The following is a 16,612-nucleotide window of genomic DNA, read 5'->3' as shown; positions in this document are numbered from 1 at the left end:
GTGTTTTCAGTTCAAACATGATAATACATTGGAAAAGGAACTTTTTGGTAGCTTTCCTAGTATTCTTATTTTATAAGCCAGAAAGTTAAGTGGTGATACTCTATGTAGAGACAGTTATCTACAACCTACATACATGCTTCATTTAAGAATAATGTAAAGCACGTCAGTGGTCCCCTTAAAGCATCAGTGTATTCTCTTAGAAAAATTAATTCACCATTGTGAATGTCATTACAAGAATCGTAACTTAAGGGTGTTCAAATTTACAGCTTTGCAAGGCATGTGAAGTATTCCAGCAATTCCTATCTAAATGCACCAGATGAAGCAAATTATAGAAACTTTTAACCCGCAAACAATATGGCAACAAGTTCTTAAACAGCTACACATACTCAGCTAGGATAATGATTAAAAGCTAAAAGTAACTAAAACCCAAGATCCTGGTGGAGATGTGTGAGCTTCCTACCATTAATGTCTTCTTGTCTCTATTCAAAGTCTCAAGTATACCTCAAATAAACAATTTTATTAAATATTGTGAAGCAAAGAGTAATACTATTTATTTTTACATGCCATTAATGAACTGATTTAAATTGCTGAAGCAAAAACATCTATGAAGAGTTTTCTGTTTTTCATTAAGTAAATCTTTAATCACAGAAAATAATTTTTACGGGTTTTATTAGCTAGCAAAAGCTTTATAACAGAGTTCTGTCATAGTGATATATTTTACCACAATGGCTTAACTGTAATAAAGTTTTTACCTTCATAATCTCAACCACCTCTTGTTTCACTCTGGTTAATTCCCGCTGAAGATTTACTCTCTCTTCTTCACTTGCCTTTTCTACTGCTTTAATTTTTTCATCCATTTCTGTTTGCAGTTTTTTCCGGGCTTCCTCTGTCTTTTGGGCAATACTTACAGCCTTCTCAAGCTCTTCAAAAGCTGTGAAGAAGAAAAAATATGATAATTGAGAAATATCTACATATTAGATAAAAGAATTTCATAAAAAGAGAAGAAGGAACTTAGGAATTCACCAAGAATTCACACGTTTATTTTCTAGAAAGGAAAGACAACTGACAAATAGATGTGAATTTTTTCCAATACATCCTGTAGCTTCTATTTCTTTGCCTAAAATCACTACAAAATGCATAAACCATATGGATGCATTAACTGTAACACTCCTCTTCTGCGCCTATACCTGCTGAGTAAACTTTGAAGAGGTGGAAAATAGCTGCACAAAGAAAGGTAATTCACACTAAAACACGCAGACAGAAACAAACCAAGAATGACTACTATGCAAGTCAGTTATTAGTGGGTCATGAAGAGTTTCTCCTGAATAGAATACTAATTTATAATATTAGGCACTTTATATACCTAAGAGTAATTCCAAACTGTAAAACCTAGAGAATTGTTTCTTTAAAGTGTGTTTCAGAGAGTCCAGAGAGATGGTTTTGCTAATTTCATTATCTCACTATTTACATTTAATGTACACTTCTATCAGTGTAGTAGCTGACTGTCTGGAACTTCTAACTTCACAAATAAAATTAAAAAATAAAAAAATTAAAAGTTAAGATTCGCTCCTAGAAAACTTGAATAGCTGTAAGTTGTTTCAAAAGAACACTCAAGCTACATTGTTGAGATTTATTTATTCTTGCTCACGACAAATCCACTGAAACACATTTTAATTTACAAAACAGAAGCAATAATTCCACAGTGTCATCTCATGCTAAGGAGAAGTATTCTAACACGCTTTATTCACTTCACAGATGATAATTTAGATATAAAAAGAAAGCAAATAAATTCCAATATTGTGAGCTTGTTTGTTTATTCAATACCCCAAAAACTCACTACAACTGATGTCAGAGTCTATACAGAATTACACAAAATTAGAGTTCCATCATTATTAGGGAAATCTCTTTTCCTGAATGGATCATGAATGCAGAAAACTGTGGAGAACGGTAAACCGGCTGAGGAAAATCTTACCACACTCTCCTGGAGGGACAACCCTTAAGCAACAACCTCCCTCATCACGGCAAGGAAAAAAACTTCTCCAAGAATGCATTGTTGCCGTAGGTTGATTCTATGAATCCCATTGGCCCTTCCCCTTTGTTCCGCCCCTGTGCCCTCATCTCATTCCTTCTGATGTTCTACCCCACCCCTCACTATCCCAATATAAACCCCTGCTCTCTCTACCTAAAGGAGTTCTTTGTCCCTGGACCCCTTCACAGTAGGAGCTCAATAAAGACTTTCCGTACAACCCCATATGAAGACTCCGTCCCCATACAAAGACTTCCTTCTGTGTCACTCGTGGCTGAAATCACCCAAGAGCTGAAATCACTCGGCAAGAGCGAGACGTGCCTGCGCATCCAGGACGTCTTCTTAAAGACGCTCCTCTGGGAAGGTTGTCTCACTCTACCACCTCTGCCTGCTGCGACAGAAAACCCCTGCAGCATTATTAGAAAAATTCAGTCTCAGAACATCTTATTATACAGTTAGTACTTAGCATAACATAATTTTGGCAAAACACCTTTGTAAAATTCAATATCAAGACTGTAATCTATCAGAGCACAAGCCCATAAAAGTATATTATTCTATTATACCCTGGACTACTGGGACTCTATTTTGCAAGGAAACAGAAAAAAATAACTTCTGAAGGGTTATTTAGTATGCTAAGCTTACTTCCAATAAATTCTGTTTGCAAAAGAAAATCATAATAGACTCTCACATCTCTAGTTTTATTGATTCATCATTAGTTAGTAGGCATTCACAGCAGTTATTGCAATCTTTCCTTTTTTTGAAGTTATCTTTATTAACATCCAAGCACGTGTTTCAAAAGTGAGCAATAATTTCCATTCCACATCTTTTGACAACATTAAAAACTGAAGATTTTAACCACAGTCTATACTTTTGAGGCAGTGCTGCAAATACGTCTTCAAGTAACTTAATTCCACAAAACTGCATTCACCCAAATTCTGACCTTCTATGTAATTGTCTTCTGTTTTTTGAAGAAGGCTTTTTCTGACTACTCACAGCAGCAACCATGTTTTAAGGCAAAATGGGGCTGTTATTGACTCTGGCAATACCAAAGCAGACCACTGTATCCACTCTTCCACTTCTGGTTCTGCTTAAATGCTAAAGCTATTACAAAAAATTTAGACCACTAGAGATTATTTCAAGCAGAAACAGTCTAAAATGCAATACAAGCATGCACAAGGCTTATAGTTCCTTATTTAGCACAGTTTCTCACAGCCCTATAAAAGCATTTTGTCACAAACCATCTACAGGACTCAAGTTCTCCCCATTTGCGACACCAGGCACAAGTTGATTATAACACTGCAGAATAATGCAAAACTGTGTTTGGAGAAAGGTAATGATTTCCCTGATGCTTCTCTCAGGGAAGCAGGCCAAGCAAAACTGGCAAAGTCATTCAGTATTTCAGCATCATGTTTTTTCAAAACCAAACAAAAAACGAACCAAACAAGCAAACAAAAATATAAAACAAAACAGAAATCCACCCCACCCTATGGACCTTTGTAAAGCATAGCTTGAAACTAAAGCCTGCAAGTAGAACATTATTTCACATTTCCATACACATTTTCTGATTCTTGTTATGAGCATCATGTACGTTATTTTCATTTGAGAAAAAGTTATATTCATTTTCATTTATTTTCATTTGTATTCTCTTTCCTTCTGCAAAAGGGAAGAGAATACATTTACCACAGCCCACAGATCAGCCAAAGAGAAGATCCAGGTTCACAATGGGATTGACTACTGATATGGAATTGCTGAGAAACATGCAGTACAAAAGCTGCGTTACCATAATCACAAGCAGGATGCTAATACAAAAACTAGACAGAAGCTAATGGTTAAAAAGCCAAGAGGGTATGAAAGGACAAGGAAGCAATACTTCACAGAAACACAGCTGGGTCTCTAAAAGTCTCTAAATTATACGTGCCTCAGGCACATTTAGCCCTTAAGCAAAACAGAGTATTTTCATTCAAAGTAGTTAATTCTAGTGTAGGTGGACACAATCAAGTTTCAAACCAGCAGAGGGCTAAACTATCATCAAGCAGACAGAATGTGGTCTCTATTATTACTGTTCCTCTTAATCTGTGAGAGATTTTAATTCTCTGTATCAAAACATAAAGTCCATGGTTTTATTTAAATATACCTACTCTGAGAGAGAGTAGGTATAGAGAGTAAAGGCACTGCCTCTGCAATCTTCTCCAGCTTGCAAAACTCAGTTCAGGGAATATCTTTCAACCAAGTATTGGTTGAATGAAGTCTCACAAAGGCACATTAGCAAATCAGAAATAGAAACAAGCACACCAAGAGACTCTCAGGCTTGTCTTGCAAAACCCCATTCATGTGACAAAGCCAGACAAATTGAAAACCTTCTTGTGCAGTATGTAAATCACAAAAAATTAGTCTGAGCAGAGTTTAGGAGTGCAAGGTTTGCAAATCTGTTTTGTGTACAACATGTAGTGGACAGCTGACTACTTCACCTACATTACTCCAAAGTACCAGTCTTGGTTCCATTCACCTTGCCCCTCCCACCCAGAGTAACACTTTGCACTGCAAAGCCTCCTGGTTCCCTCTACTGGTGCTGCATACCTTTTCTCTTTGTCTAGAGTGCCTCCTAGTACTAAACAATGTGAAGGAAGCAAACCAGCTTTGTAAACCGGCTAGCAAAAGAGGGATTCACGTTCAATTTTTGAGGGCTGAGAGCAGGCATCATGTCCAAACTTTGAAAAAAAAAAAAGGTTGAAATCATTCCTATAGCTAACTTGTGCATCTAGGCAGGATTTTAAATGTGCAGTCCAAGCCTTTTTTTTAACTGAAGAAAGGTGCAAACACATGTTAATTAAGCTTGCAAAAGGAATGCTGCCTATAAATAGGATATGCTTTCTAAAGACTTAGTTTGCTCATAGACTATTAGTAAGTCAGTAATCTGCATCCTGAGAAGTCATAAAGTACTTAGGCTAGGTAATCTCCAGAGAAAAAAACCTGAAGTTTAGCTGGAAATTTACAAATAATAAAAAAATCTTTGTTGAAGTAAAAAAGAAATGTGTTGCAGTTACCTCAAGTAGAAGTGCCTGAGAAGCACAGAATTTACTTTTTAGAACCCAGTTCAAGCACCCAATGTGTGATGCAAAAAAACCAATGCCCTTACCCCAGTCCTGTTCATACAAGGCTTGGGAAAGGCACCATGATTCACTTATTGGCATATGTGGATGCACAAAAACAAGATGCTCTGAGAGATTTCAACATAATGTACCTCTAACTACAAAAAGAAAAAGAACTTAACTGGGGAGACCAAATTACAGTTTATACTGTTTTGTACACAAAAAAATAAGCATACATATCTTTGCACGATTTCATTACACAAAAATGCATTCACATTAAATCAAAGACTGGAGCAATTCACTAAAGTCCTGATTTACAAAGAAAACTGCCAGAAATGTAACAGTAGGCAAGATGACATGGAAATCTACACCAATTTTTAGTCTCCAAGCAGTACGACAAAAGTAAATTTCAAGTGTATTATGCTTATCCTTATTTTACTATAACATAAATGAAATTAACATTTCTACTTCATTCCATGATTTCAGTTCTTCACTAAAGAATTACATAGAAAAAGTTGTCTAGAATTTAACAGTCTAGATGCAGTTCTATGCCATGTGGTCTATGATGACCCTAGCAGAGCAGGGAGGTTGGACCAGGTTATATACTGTGGTCCATTCCAACTTTACCAATTCTGTGGTTCTGTGAAAGTCATCTCACATTAACTATCCAAAACCCAGAACTTTAAATATTGACCTAAAATACATGAAATTTCCCAATTCATAAATCCATTACAACTCAAATGTTGAGGCCTAAAAAGCAATTTCAGGCTCTCCTGGTATGCAAGATGGTTTTCTCAAATAATTTAGTTCAACTATACTGAACCCCACTAACACTGTAGATTACAATATTTTTGGAATGTATTAAGCCAAAGATGTAATAGAAAAATTAATAGAGGTCACCTCACAATTCTGTCTTAAAAGCAATGTTAACTAATTTTCCAAGGGTTCCAACACACACATATGCATGCTTAGAAAGACTATAATAAATAAACACACTCAAAGGTAAAGTTGATACTTATGCACTGTAAAAGCAACCAAAGTACTTAAAATTTTTGTTTAAAAAAGAGCACGTTTAACACACAAATCTCCCCCTAGAAAAGTGTAGTGTACTCAACACAACATTCATTCAAATTAAATTGCTTCTCACTACAACAGAAAGTTTTCCAGTTGTCTACAGAATCATCTCTAACCTGATTTCAGCTTCTGGCCAGGCAAACTTGAAGAAATTACTGTATTAATTAGTGTGTGTGGATAGTACATTAATAATTCATAATTGTTTCTCCTGTCTCAAGAAACACAATTGCATACAACTATGATAATAACTTCCTATCTACAGAAGTATTAAAAGATTCTTCACCGTCTTTTTTTAATCATGAAGAGCTTCCTAGTTCCCAGTACCAAAAAAAATACAACTTTAGTAGGACTGACTGACTTCTGAAGTATGAATTTCCAGAACTAAAAAGACACATGCAACCTTGAAAGGGTAGGAGAGGAAGGCACATAATGAAAATGTTTGTTACATTCATAAGATGGATGTTCCAGCTAGTTTTCTGCATTACAGCAGAATGATTTGTCCAAATTAATCTTTAAAATTGCAAGTTCTAATCTAAATCTATATAGATTTAAAATAAACCACTATGAACTGCATTGTTTGAACTCTTCATTGCTTTTTGGAAAAAAAAAAAAGTATAATATTTTATTCAAAGTAACACCTGAGCTTCTGCCAAAAGAGTGAGCTTCTCTGCATGCCCATGAGAACAAATTAAATTATTCTAAAAGAATTCTGATGTAATACAGAACAATTTCACTCTTTAAAAAACAATGGTTAAACTTCATTTCATGCAAAAGTAGAATTCCAAGCACACATAATGCTACCTAATTTCCATAAAAAGCAAACTACGTCTTATAACAGTTACATAAATGTTCCTCTGCTACAAGCCTGAGGCAAAGGGAATCATCACTGCTGTTTCACTTAAATCAGAACTGCTTCCATTAAAATAATTGAAAGAAAATGCTTACTATGGTTATAACATTTTTACTTCTTCACAAACTCTTATACACTCACTACTATGCTTTCTATGTAAATTCCTGGTGGCATTATAATGACAATTTACAGGTACTTGCAAGTTTCTCTTCTTAACTCAGACCAGAAGAAGACTCCATCAGTTTTTTCCTGTACAAACAAGGAAGTTGCCTTTCAAAAATTTCTTTCTGAAATCCAGTTTTATTGGTAACAGACAAATCAGTCAAAAGCATCCCTAAACCCTAGTGTCCAGAAGTGAAGTTAGTAATGATGCCACAGGTGATGTGTGACTACAAGGAAGCTTTCTGATGTACAAATGTGAAAGCAAATAATCTAGGTATATTCTTACCAGCTCTTTCAGATTTTTCTTTCTGCTCTTTTAATTCCTCGCCTTTTGTAGTTATTTGTTTGATTCGAGCACGCAGTTGGGCCACCTCCTCCTCCTTCATTTCCAATGTTTCATGCATTTGCCGCTTTGTCTCTGCAATTACCATGCCCTATGGAAAAGGTTCTTGTGATAAAAAGCTAGCAAATAAATAAGACATATACCTGAAAAAATTTCAAGCCAGGGCACAATTCTTGCCAGGAATAAACTGCAGTCTCTTATTATGAGACCAGAGATCATAAAATTTTTCTATGTCAGAAAACAGAAAATGCTCACAAAAAGAAGATAAGAATAGGGATTATTTTTAAGAGTATCCAAAATTTATCTAGAGGTGAAAAGAACGCCAGCAAACACGGACAATACAAAAACTTCCTCCTTCTAGTACAGACACTTTCCTTTGAAACACGTATTCTGTAAACAAACCCAAACTAAAAGCATTGTAGAGTCCATTCTTCTCCTTCAAGATTACACCATACAATGTTAGTCATGTCACTTACGACACCATCTGAAGTTACTCCAGGTACCAAGACCATGATTAAAAAACTTTTAATGAGAGAAAAACTGAGAAACTCCTTATTGTCTATCAAAAGCACAGTTACTTTACTGGTTATTTTAAAATGAATTTAATTGTATCTCATCTTCATTTGTGTTTGGGGTTTCTTTGTTTGTTTTAGAATTGGCATCAAGGAATGTATTCAGTATATCTGCTTCATTCTATATAATGTCATGTTGCAATATTAAGTATAATTTAACAGACATATCTTATGGTATATATACAATAAAATTCTTAAGTAGCTTAAATTACTAGTTTATTAAAACATAGATGAAACCATCAGACCACTAAAACCAGCTTCTAATACCAAGAGCTAGATATTTTGTGTTTTAAACAATCTTCATCAAAACCTACAGCTTTGTTTACCTTGTCTTGTTCTAGCTGTTCAATCAAATTCTTTGCATCACGTAGCTGTGTAATCAGTTTAGTCTTCTCAGCCATGTGAAGGTCCTAAAAAAAGATCCCAACCACAAGTTGGTTGATAAACAGCTTAGCTTTGGCTCTGACCCTGCACTATGCCTTGGAGGAAAAACACAGAACACAATCAGGGAAACCGAAGTGGGCAGTTTTGAATTACTTTTACATTTCCCAGAGGTTGGCTGCCTTATGGCTTCTGTAATAATTCAGAGATCTGAAGGCTTTGTTAGAGCCTCCACACATGGAGGTCTGAGTTGGTAAAGTAAAACAAGAAATATGTCTAAGATTTCTGCTCTATTACCTGCATCTTGGTTTACAAGAGGATCTCAGCAAAGCAACATAAATTATTGTTACTAGCCATGTTCTAGAAAATGTCATGAAACCACTCAAGTCTTTCAGAGCTGTTTCAAACCAGGCTAGTGCTCAGAGATGAAGACAGAGACAGGAATCTGATCTCTGTAACTAAAGTTAAGTACAGCTATACTTAACATGTTTTCAGATTTCCTTACTATTAGCCACCTTACTTACGCTCCATACTCAGCATTAATGGCCCTAAAAGGAAAATTGAGCAAAGTATTAATTTATTAGATTTGGGATTGCACTTATGTTCACTATACTGTGATCTCCACTGCCCTGCCTTCATTTTCTTTCTCTTAATTTACATAATTAATGCCTCATTCACTATGTCTTAAAGCTTTAGCTCTGCTCCATTTTGTCACTTTACTTTCTGTCTTCTGTGCTAAGACAGTCTTTTTCTCACCCCAGTTTCCCACAACGACTTATTTCTAATACCATTCTGATGGTTATTGATACAGTAAGTTTTCATACCCTACTTCACCACTCTAGAGTAATTGCTGAGTGTATTCATTCCAGGTGTGTTTTGAACCTTTTTCTCCAAAAAAGTACAGAGACAGTTTGTTTCATGGTCTGTCCCATCAATCAATTTTGAAAGTACTAGAGTTCTTACTGTATTTTCACAGTTACCCATAAAGCTAAGAGCATTTTCCCTACCTTCATTTTTTCCAGCTCCTGAAGCCTCTCTTCCAGCTGTTCTTGAAGTGCCTCTTTCTCGTTGGTCAACTGGGCACAGCACTCCTTATGTGACCGAATAGTCTCCTTACAACGTTGCAACAAGTTCTCTTGGCGCTTCACCCTCTGATTAAGAGTTTCCAGTGTTTTAACAGAATCTTCATTACCCTCTATAAGACAACATACCAACATTACCACATGCATGACATTTCCAAAATGCAGATCTGCAATCATTCACAACACAGTGGACTCACAGGTCTCTAAACAAAGTTGTGTGAAGTCTGCAAAACTTTCTAGTTCCTCCTGTAAGTGCCAGAAACATTCAACATATACACAGGGTAGTAAAGAGTATTTAATACCAAGTTAGCTTACAAAACCCCAGTTACTCTATCAGCTTCAAAACAAAGCTATTAATCAACAAGGTTTTTTACGTAATTAAAAAGTCATCATGATTTATAAACCTGCCTGCTGCTACTAACAGAATATCCACAAGTAGGAAAAAACGTGATGCAAAGCAAATCACAACTCTCAAGTGCCATGCACACAGATTCTTGCTTTCCCAAGGCTGGGTATGACATTAGTTCTAAAATACCCAGGTTGGCAATATTATGTTCAGCAGGATAAAGGTTATACTTAGTGTCTTTCTGAGTAGTACTCATAGAATCATAGACTGGTTTGGGTTGGAAAGGATCTTAAAGATCATCTAGTTCCAACCTCTGCCATAGGCTGAAACACTTCACAGAACAAGTTGTTCAGAGCTCCATCCAGCCTGGCCTTTAACACGTCAAAGGATGGGGCAGCCACAACTTCTCTGGGCAACCTGTTCTGGTGCCTCACCACCCTCACAGTAAAGAATTTCTTCTAATATCTATAATTTAAACCTACTCCCTTTCAGTTTGATTCACTGTGTAACTAGCACATTCGGTAGTATTTCACTGTGTGCTTCTGCTCCGATGCTCTGGAGGTTGCAAGAGTATTTGGCATTGTACTGGATTTGCATGGCCACACTTCAGTAGTTGAAGGGGAACTACAGGGGTGGCTTCTGCAAGGAGCTGCCAGAAAGCTGCCAGAAGCTTTCTTTATGTCCGGCAGAGCCAATCCCGGGCAAAACTCCAAAGACAGATGTGCTGCTGGTCAAGGCTGGGCCAATTAGAAATGGTGGTAATGCCTCTATGATAAAAAAATTAAGAAGAAAGAAGAAAAGAGTTACTGCACAGTTGTAATTGCAGCCAAAGAAAAGCAGAGTGAGAACATGTGAGGGGAACAACTCTGCAGACATGAAGATCCACGGAGAAGGAAGAGGAGGAGGTGCTCCAGGCATTGGAGCTAGGATTTCCCTGCTGCCTGTGGTGCAGACCATGGTGAAACAGCCATGCCCCTGCAGCCCATGGAGGACCAAGGGGACGCAGAGATCCACGTGCAGCCCATGGAGGAGCCCATGCCAGAGCAAGTGGACACCTGAGAGGAGACTGTGACCCTGTGGGAGGCCCATGGGAGAGAGAAGCCCACTCTGGAGTAGCCTGTCCTTCAGGAACTGCACCCTGTGGAAGAGTGACCCACGCTGCAGCAGTTTGAGGAGGATTGTGGGATGGGCTCACATTACAGCAGTTCACAGGGAGTTGCTGCCCATGAGATGGACTCATGCTAGAGTTCTTGGAGAACTGTCTGCTGTGGGAGGGACCCCACAGTGGAGCAGGAAAAGCACTCCTCTCCCTGAGCAGTGGATGAAACCACAGGTGATGAACTGACCATAAACCCTCATTCCCTGACCCTCTGGGGAAAGAGGTAGAGCTGGGGGTAGGGGGGGGGAAGGTTTTTTTAAGGTTTTGTTTTACTTCTCATTATCCTGTTCTGATTTTATTAGTAATAAATTCACTTAGTATCTATAATTCAAGCCTGTTTTGGCAATGATGGTATTCAGTAAGGGATCTCTCCCAGGCTTTATCCCAACTCATGAACCCTTCTTTAAATTTTCTCTCCTCTGTCCAGCTGTGGAGGAGAGTGAGAGAGCTGCTTTGGTGGATGCCTGTCACACTACAGTCCAGAGGCAGACTCACACACAGAAAACATCTGGAATCACAACTTTTCATTACTGACTAAGCAGTACAAAAACCATGGCATTAGGTAAGAACATTTCCCCCCTAACACTTCCTCTCATCCCTGCATATAAAAACCATAGCAGATGCTGAACAAATATAACTTCAAGATGTATGTTTACCTCTGTCTTAACCTAAGCTTTTATGAAGGGTACCAATGAAAGACACTTTTATTATGTATCAGCATTACAATGTCCCTTGCTCAGTAATCAAATACATACAACACTGAGAATCCCACTAATTTAACCTCCAGACATGAGGAACACTCAGGTTATTCAGTAGCAGGAATATCAAAATTGATCTTTGTTTTTAAGTTTTTTCTGATGAAACAAGAAAAAAAACACCCAAAGTCACAAAAAAAAAGACAGAGACTGGCAACTAATCTGCTCTCTAAACTCCAGGGATAGGTCCTCACTAATGGGGGACAGAATCTCTTAATTGTATTAAGTTGGGATAGTAAGAACAACTACCAACAAAGCAATAATTACAATGTTATTATCAATATTGACAAAGAAAGACATACCAGATCTGAATTCTTATGAAAATTTAGTTTCTTAAAAGGGTTACCCTGTCCTCTAGCTGCCAGAACGTTTTCAAAACAATTGCCTTCTTCTAGAAATATATCCTTACTATGACATGGTCAGCCCTAAATATTGTTACTCCATCATAAATAATAACAGGTTTATTCCTGAAAATGTAAGATCTCTTGAAAAAGCTACAATACCTACCATTGGTTCCTGGTTCCACAATATTTTCTGCACTGACTTCTTTCGTTGGACTTTGAACTTGTGGTTCTGATTGGACATTTTGATCAGGTAATTCAGTGCTTATCTGACCATTCTGTAATCTCTGTTTCAGCAACGACACCTAAACAAAATGTTCTTTTTGTTAAAAAAATCCAAGGATTCAAAGCAGATAACTTTTTAATCTTCAAAACTAGAAAGAGTTAAATTAATTTTGATATTAGCAAGTAGAAGAAGGAAAAATCTGTCTGAAATTTTTTACCATTTTTTAAAAGTCAGAATTATGCTTCCAATTAACAAAAGTAAATTCACTGGGTAGAGAAACAAAGACCAATTAAACAAAACACATGAATTTTGCAAAAGCAATTTTAGGTCAGACATCTGCTAATGTTGATGCCTTGATAACAAAAACATCACAAAGGTACTTAAGTGCAAATCAGCCAATCCATTTTAACATGAGTGAGATTTTTACAAAGGTATCCTCTACCACAAAGACACACCTAATTTCCAAAAAATCCTAAATTCACAAGACGCTTTTTAACTTCAGAGGAATTATAATAAAATTTGGATATGCATCATAGGAAGCATATAGCTAAAAAGAAAAGGTAAGACAAGCAGTTTTAAACAACATCTGTTGGGTAAATTATCTTGCCTGAGTTTGCAGGACATTAATAAGTTGATCCTTTTCTTCTAAGGAAGCATCAAATTCCTCTTGGAGATGTTTCTTAGCTTGTTGATCCATCTGTAGCTCCTGATAATACAAACACATCTCAAATGAATGTGAACTCAAAAGACTTACGAAAATATTATAAAATGGCATCTAAAATATCTCTTTCATAATTATGATGCCAAAATACAACAATAAAGTGTATATTTTTTTTACTATACAACATTCCACACAATACAGTAAGAACATCCAATTATAATACCAGGATTAAAACAGCAAGAGTCTAGATCTGATGGCAAATTATCAAGGATTCTTTTTCCTAAAAGTAAGTTTGCATAGGGTTCATTTCAAGCCTGCTCCTGAAAAACTCTCTTCCATGCACACATTTCTCCTGGAAGCTGAAGACTGCACTTTGGAAAATTCTTCATTTTGCCACCAGATTAAGTCAACATAAAGAGAAGAAATGTAAAATTCATTATGTTCATTCAAAATGCCACCATTCTAAAATGACAAATGCCATGCATAAGAGAAGAAAATTGGTCTTTTTATTCCACAAATATGTCTCAAATGAGAAGGGCAGAGAATACCAAATAATTTAAGTACGTGGCTTTACTTCTTGATACTTACATGCATTTGTTTGGCTGAATACTCTTAGAAGGTTGTAGATATTGCCTAAATTCTTTAGTAATATCTACAGAGTCTTATAACATATTTCCTGAAGGAAGTTTTTTTTAATTACTTCCCATGCTTTAAAGTTTAAACATTTAAATTTCTTTAAATAATTATCATTCTAATAGAAAATAAATGTACCTAAATTAATTCACATCTAACTGCGTATTCAGAGAATCAGAATCACACATACATCATGCGTGCACTGCAAATATTTTCAGAAACTTTTTAACATGTTTTATTTACATATTTATTTCATCCACAGATATCTTCCTCATGATTTACTCCAGGAAAAGAATGCTTCCATGACTGTTATTCTGCAAAGATCACTTGTATAAAAGCAATCACCACACACAAATATGAGTTCCATTAGCCAGGCAAAGACAGAGGACAACAGAAAGAGAAAGAAAGCATGAAAAAGCAAATGAGACAAAACAGGGCACTGGATGCTTCCTGAGCTGCTTTCCTCCAACTCTAAATCTTGTTTTTATGCTATCTTGCTGTCTATCCCTTACCTCCAACAGTGAATGCCCTACCACAGATGAGGCTGATACCAGCTTTGAAAACCATAGCTGTATGAGCTGAGCCTGCCCTACCATGCACAGGCACAACGGTGAGGGAAAGCATCACTGCAAAAACCATTACTCTCTTCCCAACTATATCCACTTCTTAACACTGCATTGCCTCATGTTCTCAGCAATTACTGATCACACTTCTGCCCTGTGATTCTGAGCTTTAGAAGCAAAGCAGGCCAGTGTGAGAACAAGTGTCAAAGAGATTTATTGAAATCAACACAGAAATGGTCCTCTGATTCTCAGAGTCCCTTCTGATCCTTTTCTGTGAAGGAGAACACTGAAGACTCATTTAAGACTGGTTTTGACGAATTACTCCTAACAGGAGTAAACTAAAGTAAGGAAAACCACATTTATTTTTAGGGACTGTGTCACACTGTTAATTTAGTCTCAAAGGAAGATTAGTTTCCTCATACATGGCCCTCTTTGAAGAAACTTGCCTGATTCAATATATTTATGGGAAAAAATGGATTGTATGATGAAGAAAAATATTAGTATAATTCATTTCTGATAACAAATTACTACATCAGTGAATGAACTACTTTGGAACATGTTAGCTTCCACAATGGAAACTTATCATTTTATTTGTAATTTTTCCTTTGTTGTCTGTTTTACCTAATGCTGCAACACTTGGGCTTCCAAAAGATCAGAAAAACACTTTTTGAAGTGTATCAATTATTGAAAAAGAATTTCAGTGTTAGATTTGAAGGAATCTTTAAATTTACAAGATTGGTAAGAATGAAATTAAATTTTACACAAAATATACATATATAAATGAATGTATATATATATATATATATATATATATATATATATAACAGAAATATATGTGTAACTTATCTACATACATGAATCACAAAGACTATGACAGAAAAAAAACCCCACACATGGTCCAATTCTATCATATGCCAAAGATTTAACTCTGTTCCACATTTGCCTTCCTGACTTCAACAAGCAGCAATAAACTGGAAAACCAATCCTACAGGAGCATGCAGATATGGACCTAACACAGAAAAAGTTTTTTTATTTGACCTTGTAGTGATCTGGAAAAGATACAACCTTGGCAAGCCAATTCTGACAGTAAAGCAATGGGTTTTTTCCTCATATGCACTGACAGTTTAGCTTAGGACATCATGACAATCCCAACACAGGCTATAGCTCAGATGAGCACAGTACTCCCAGCACTGACTCACTGTTCTCAGTTGCTGGGGCAGAAACAGCACAAATGTGAACCAAAATGCTATCCCACTAGCACACACAATTCACAGCATGCTCACCTGAATTATTCTCCAAATCACTGAAGAGTGCCCAGCAATTTGCCAGTGACCTCCCTTGAAATGACTGGCTGCCTGACTAGTCACAGGGATAGGTCCTTGTGGGAGAGCTTGAGCCTTGAGCACCCACATGGCCAGAGGCTCACAGTTACCATCCCTCATTATGAAGGGGACAGGCCTCAGTCCCTGTCTGTGGGTAAAACACCCAACTGCCTGGAGTGAGTCTGCCTTCAGACAAAGGTGGGACCTCATCACAGTCTAATGGGTCCTTCAACCTCCATGCCAGTGCTGCTGCTCAGCATTGTACATGCCAGAAGCAGGTGTGCAGTCATAAGACAAAGCCTGCGACTTTGGGCTAAATGGTACCCAGCTCTCCAGCAATGTAAGAGCATGGACAGAGGCCCTTGCACACCCATCTACAAATCTGGTGTTGCACTAGCTCCTGAGGCAAGAAAACGGCTTCAGCTTCACACTGTGCTTCATCAGGGTTTGACAATATGGCGTTTTCGATTTTGCCCTTTTAATCTGTTCTGCCCCATCTTCTATACATGTTTTTTAAGTCCATTGTCTTTACTACCAATACCAAATACACTACAGCTTCTCCTTTGAATTTCACTATAACCTAAGGAGGCAAATCATAATACAACCTACTTGATTTTATGATTGAAACCAAACTATACTAAAATCCATAAAACAATGTAAGTATTACAACTGAGATAAAGAATATTTTTTAATTATCCTTTTTTTTAATAGTCATTGAAATCCTTACAAAAATGTGCCTATTACTTGTGCTCGCCTGAATTAGTATTTGTGATTAATAGAAGAGCAACAAATTGCACAGGGACATCTATGGCTGGGCCCAACAATACCGCAAGAACTACACACACTTCTACTTATTTCACAATGAACAAGAGAAGTAGTTCAGTTGGTGATGCACTGCTCTGTCTAAGGAGTACAGCAATAAGCTGCTGAATGGGAAGCAAGCCAGAGGAGTAACCCCATATAAACAACAACAACAAAAAAAAAAAAAAAAAAAAAAAAAAAAAAAGCCGTAAAATACCCTGCTCTG

The 16,612-nt window shown here is 36.9% G+C and overlaps 1 protein-coding gene across 8 annotated transcripts in view; it reads right to left on the bottom strand.

Annotated features, from left to right (window-relative positions):
- The window catches only part of GOLGA4 (golgin A4), a 77,538-nt gene that overhangs the window by 32,454 nt on the left and 28,472 nt on the right, over nt 1-16,612 (bottom strand). For all 8 annotated transcript variants that reach the window (XM_038130215.1, XM_038130216.1, XM_038130220.1 and 5 more), the window contains 6 exons: nt 13,014-13,112; nt 12,347-12,485; nt 9,505-9,692; nt 8,443-8,526; nt 7,488-7,635; nt 753-931 (listed from right to left, as the gene is read on the bottom strand). In XM_038130215.1, coding sequence (XP_037986143.1) covers nt 753-931; nt 7,488-7,635; nt 8,443-8,526; nt 9,505-9,692; nt 12,347-12,485; nt 13,014-13,112 — 837 coding nt within the window. The remainder of the gene's footprint in view (nt 1-752; nt 932-7,487; nt 7,636-8,442; nt 8,527-9,504; nt 9,693-12,346; nt 12,486-13,013; nt 13,113-16,612) is intronic.

The sequence above is a fragment of the Motacilla alba genome, chromosome 2, assembly GCF_015832195.1.
Source record: "Motacilla alba alba isolate MOTALB_02 chromosome 2, Motacilla_alba_V1.0_pri, whole genome shotgun sequence".
Classification (NCBI taxonomy): Eukaryota; Metazoa; Chordata; class Aves; order Passeriformes; family Motacillidae; genus Motacilla; species Motacilla alba.
The sequence above is the reverse complement of the archived record's forward strand: the minus strand, read 5'-3'. Positions and strand labels throughout refer to the sequence as shown.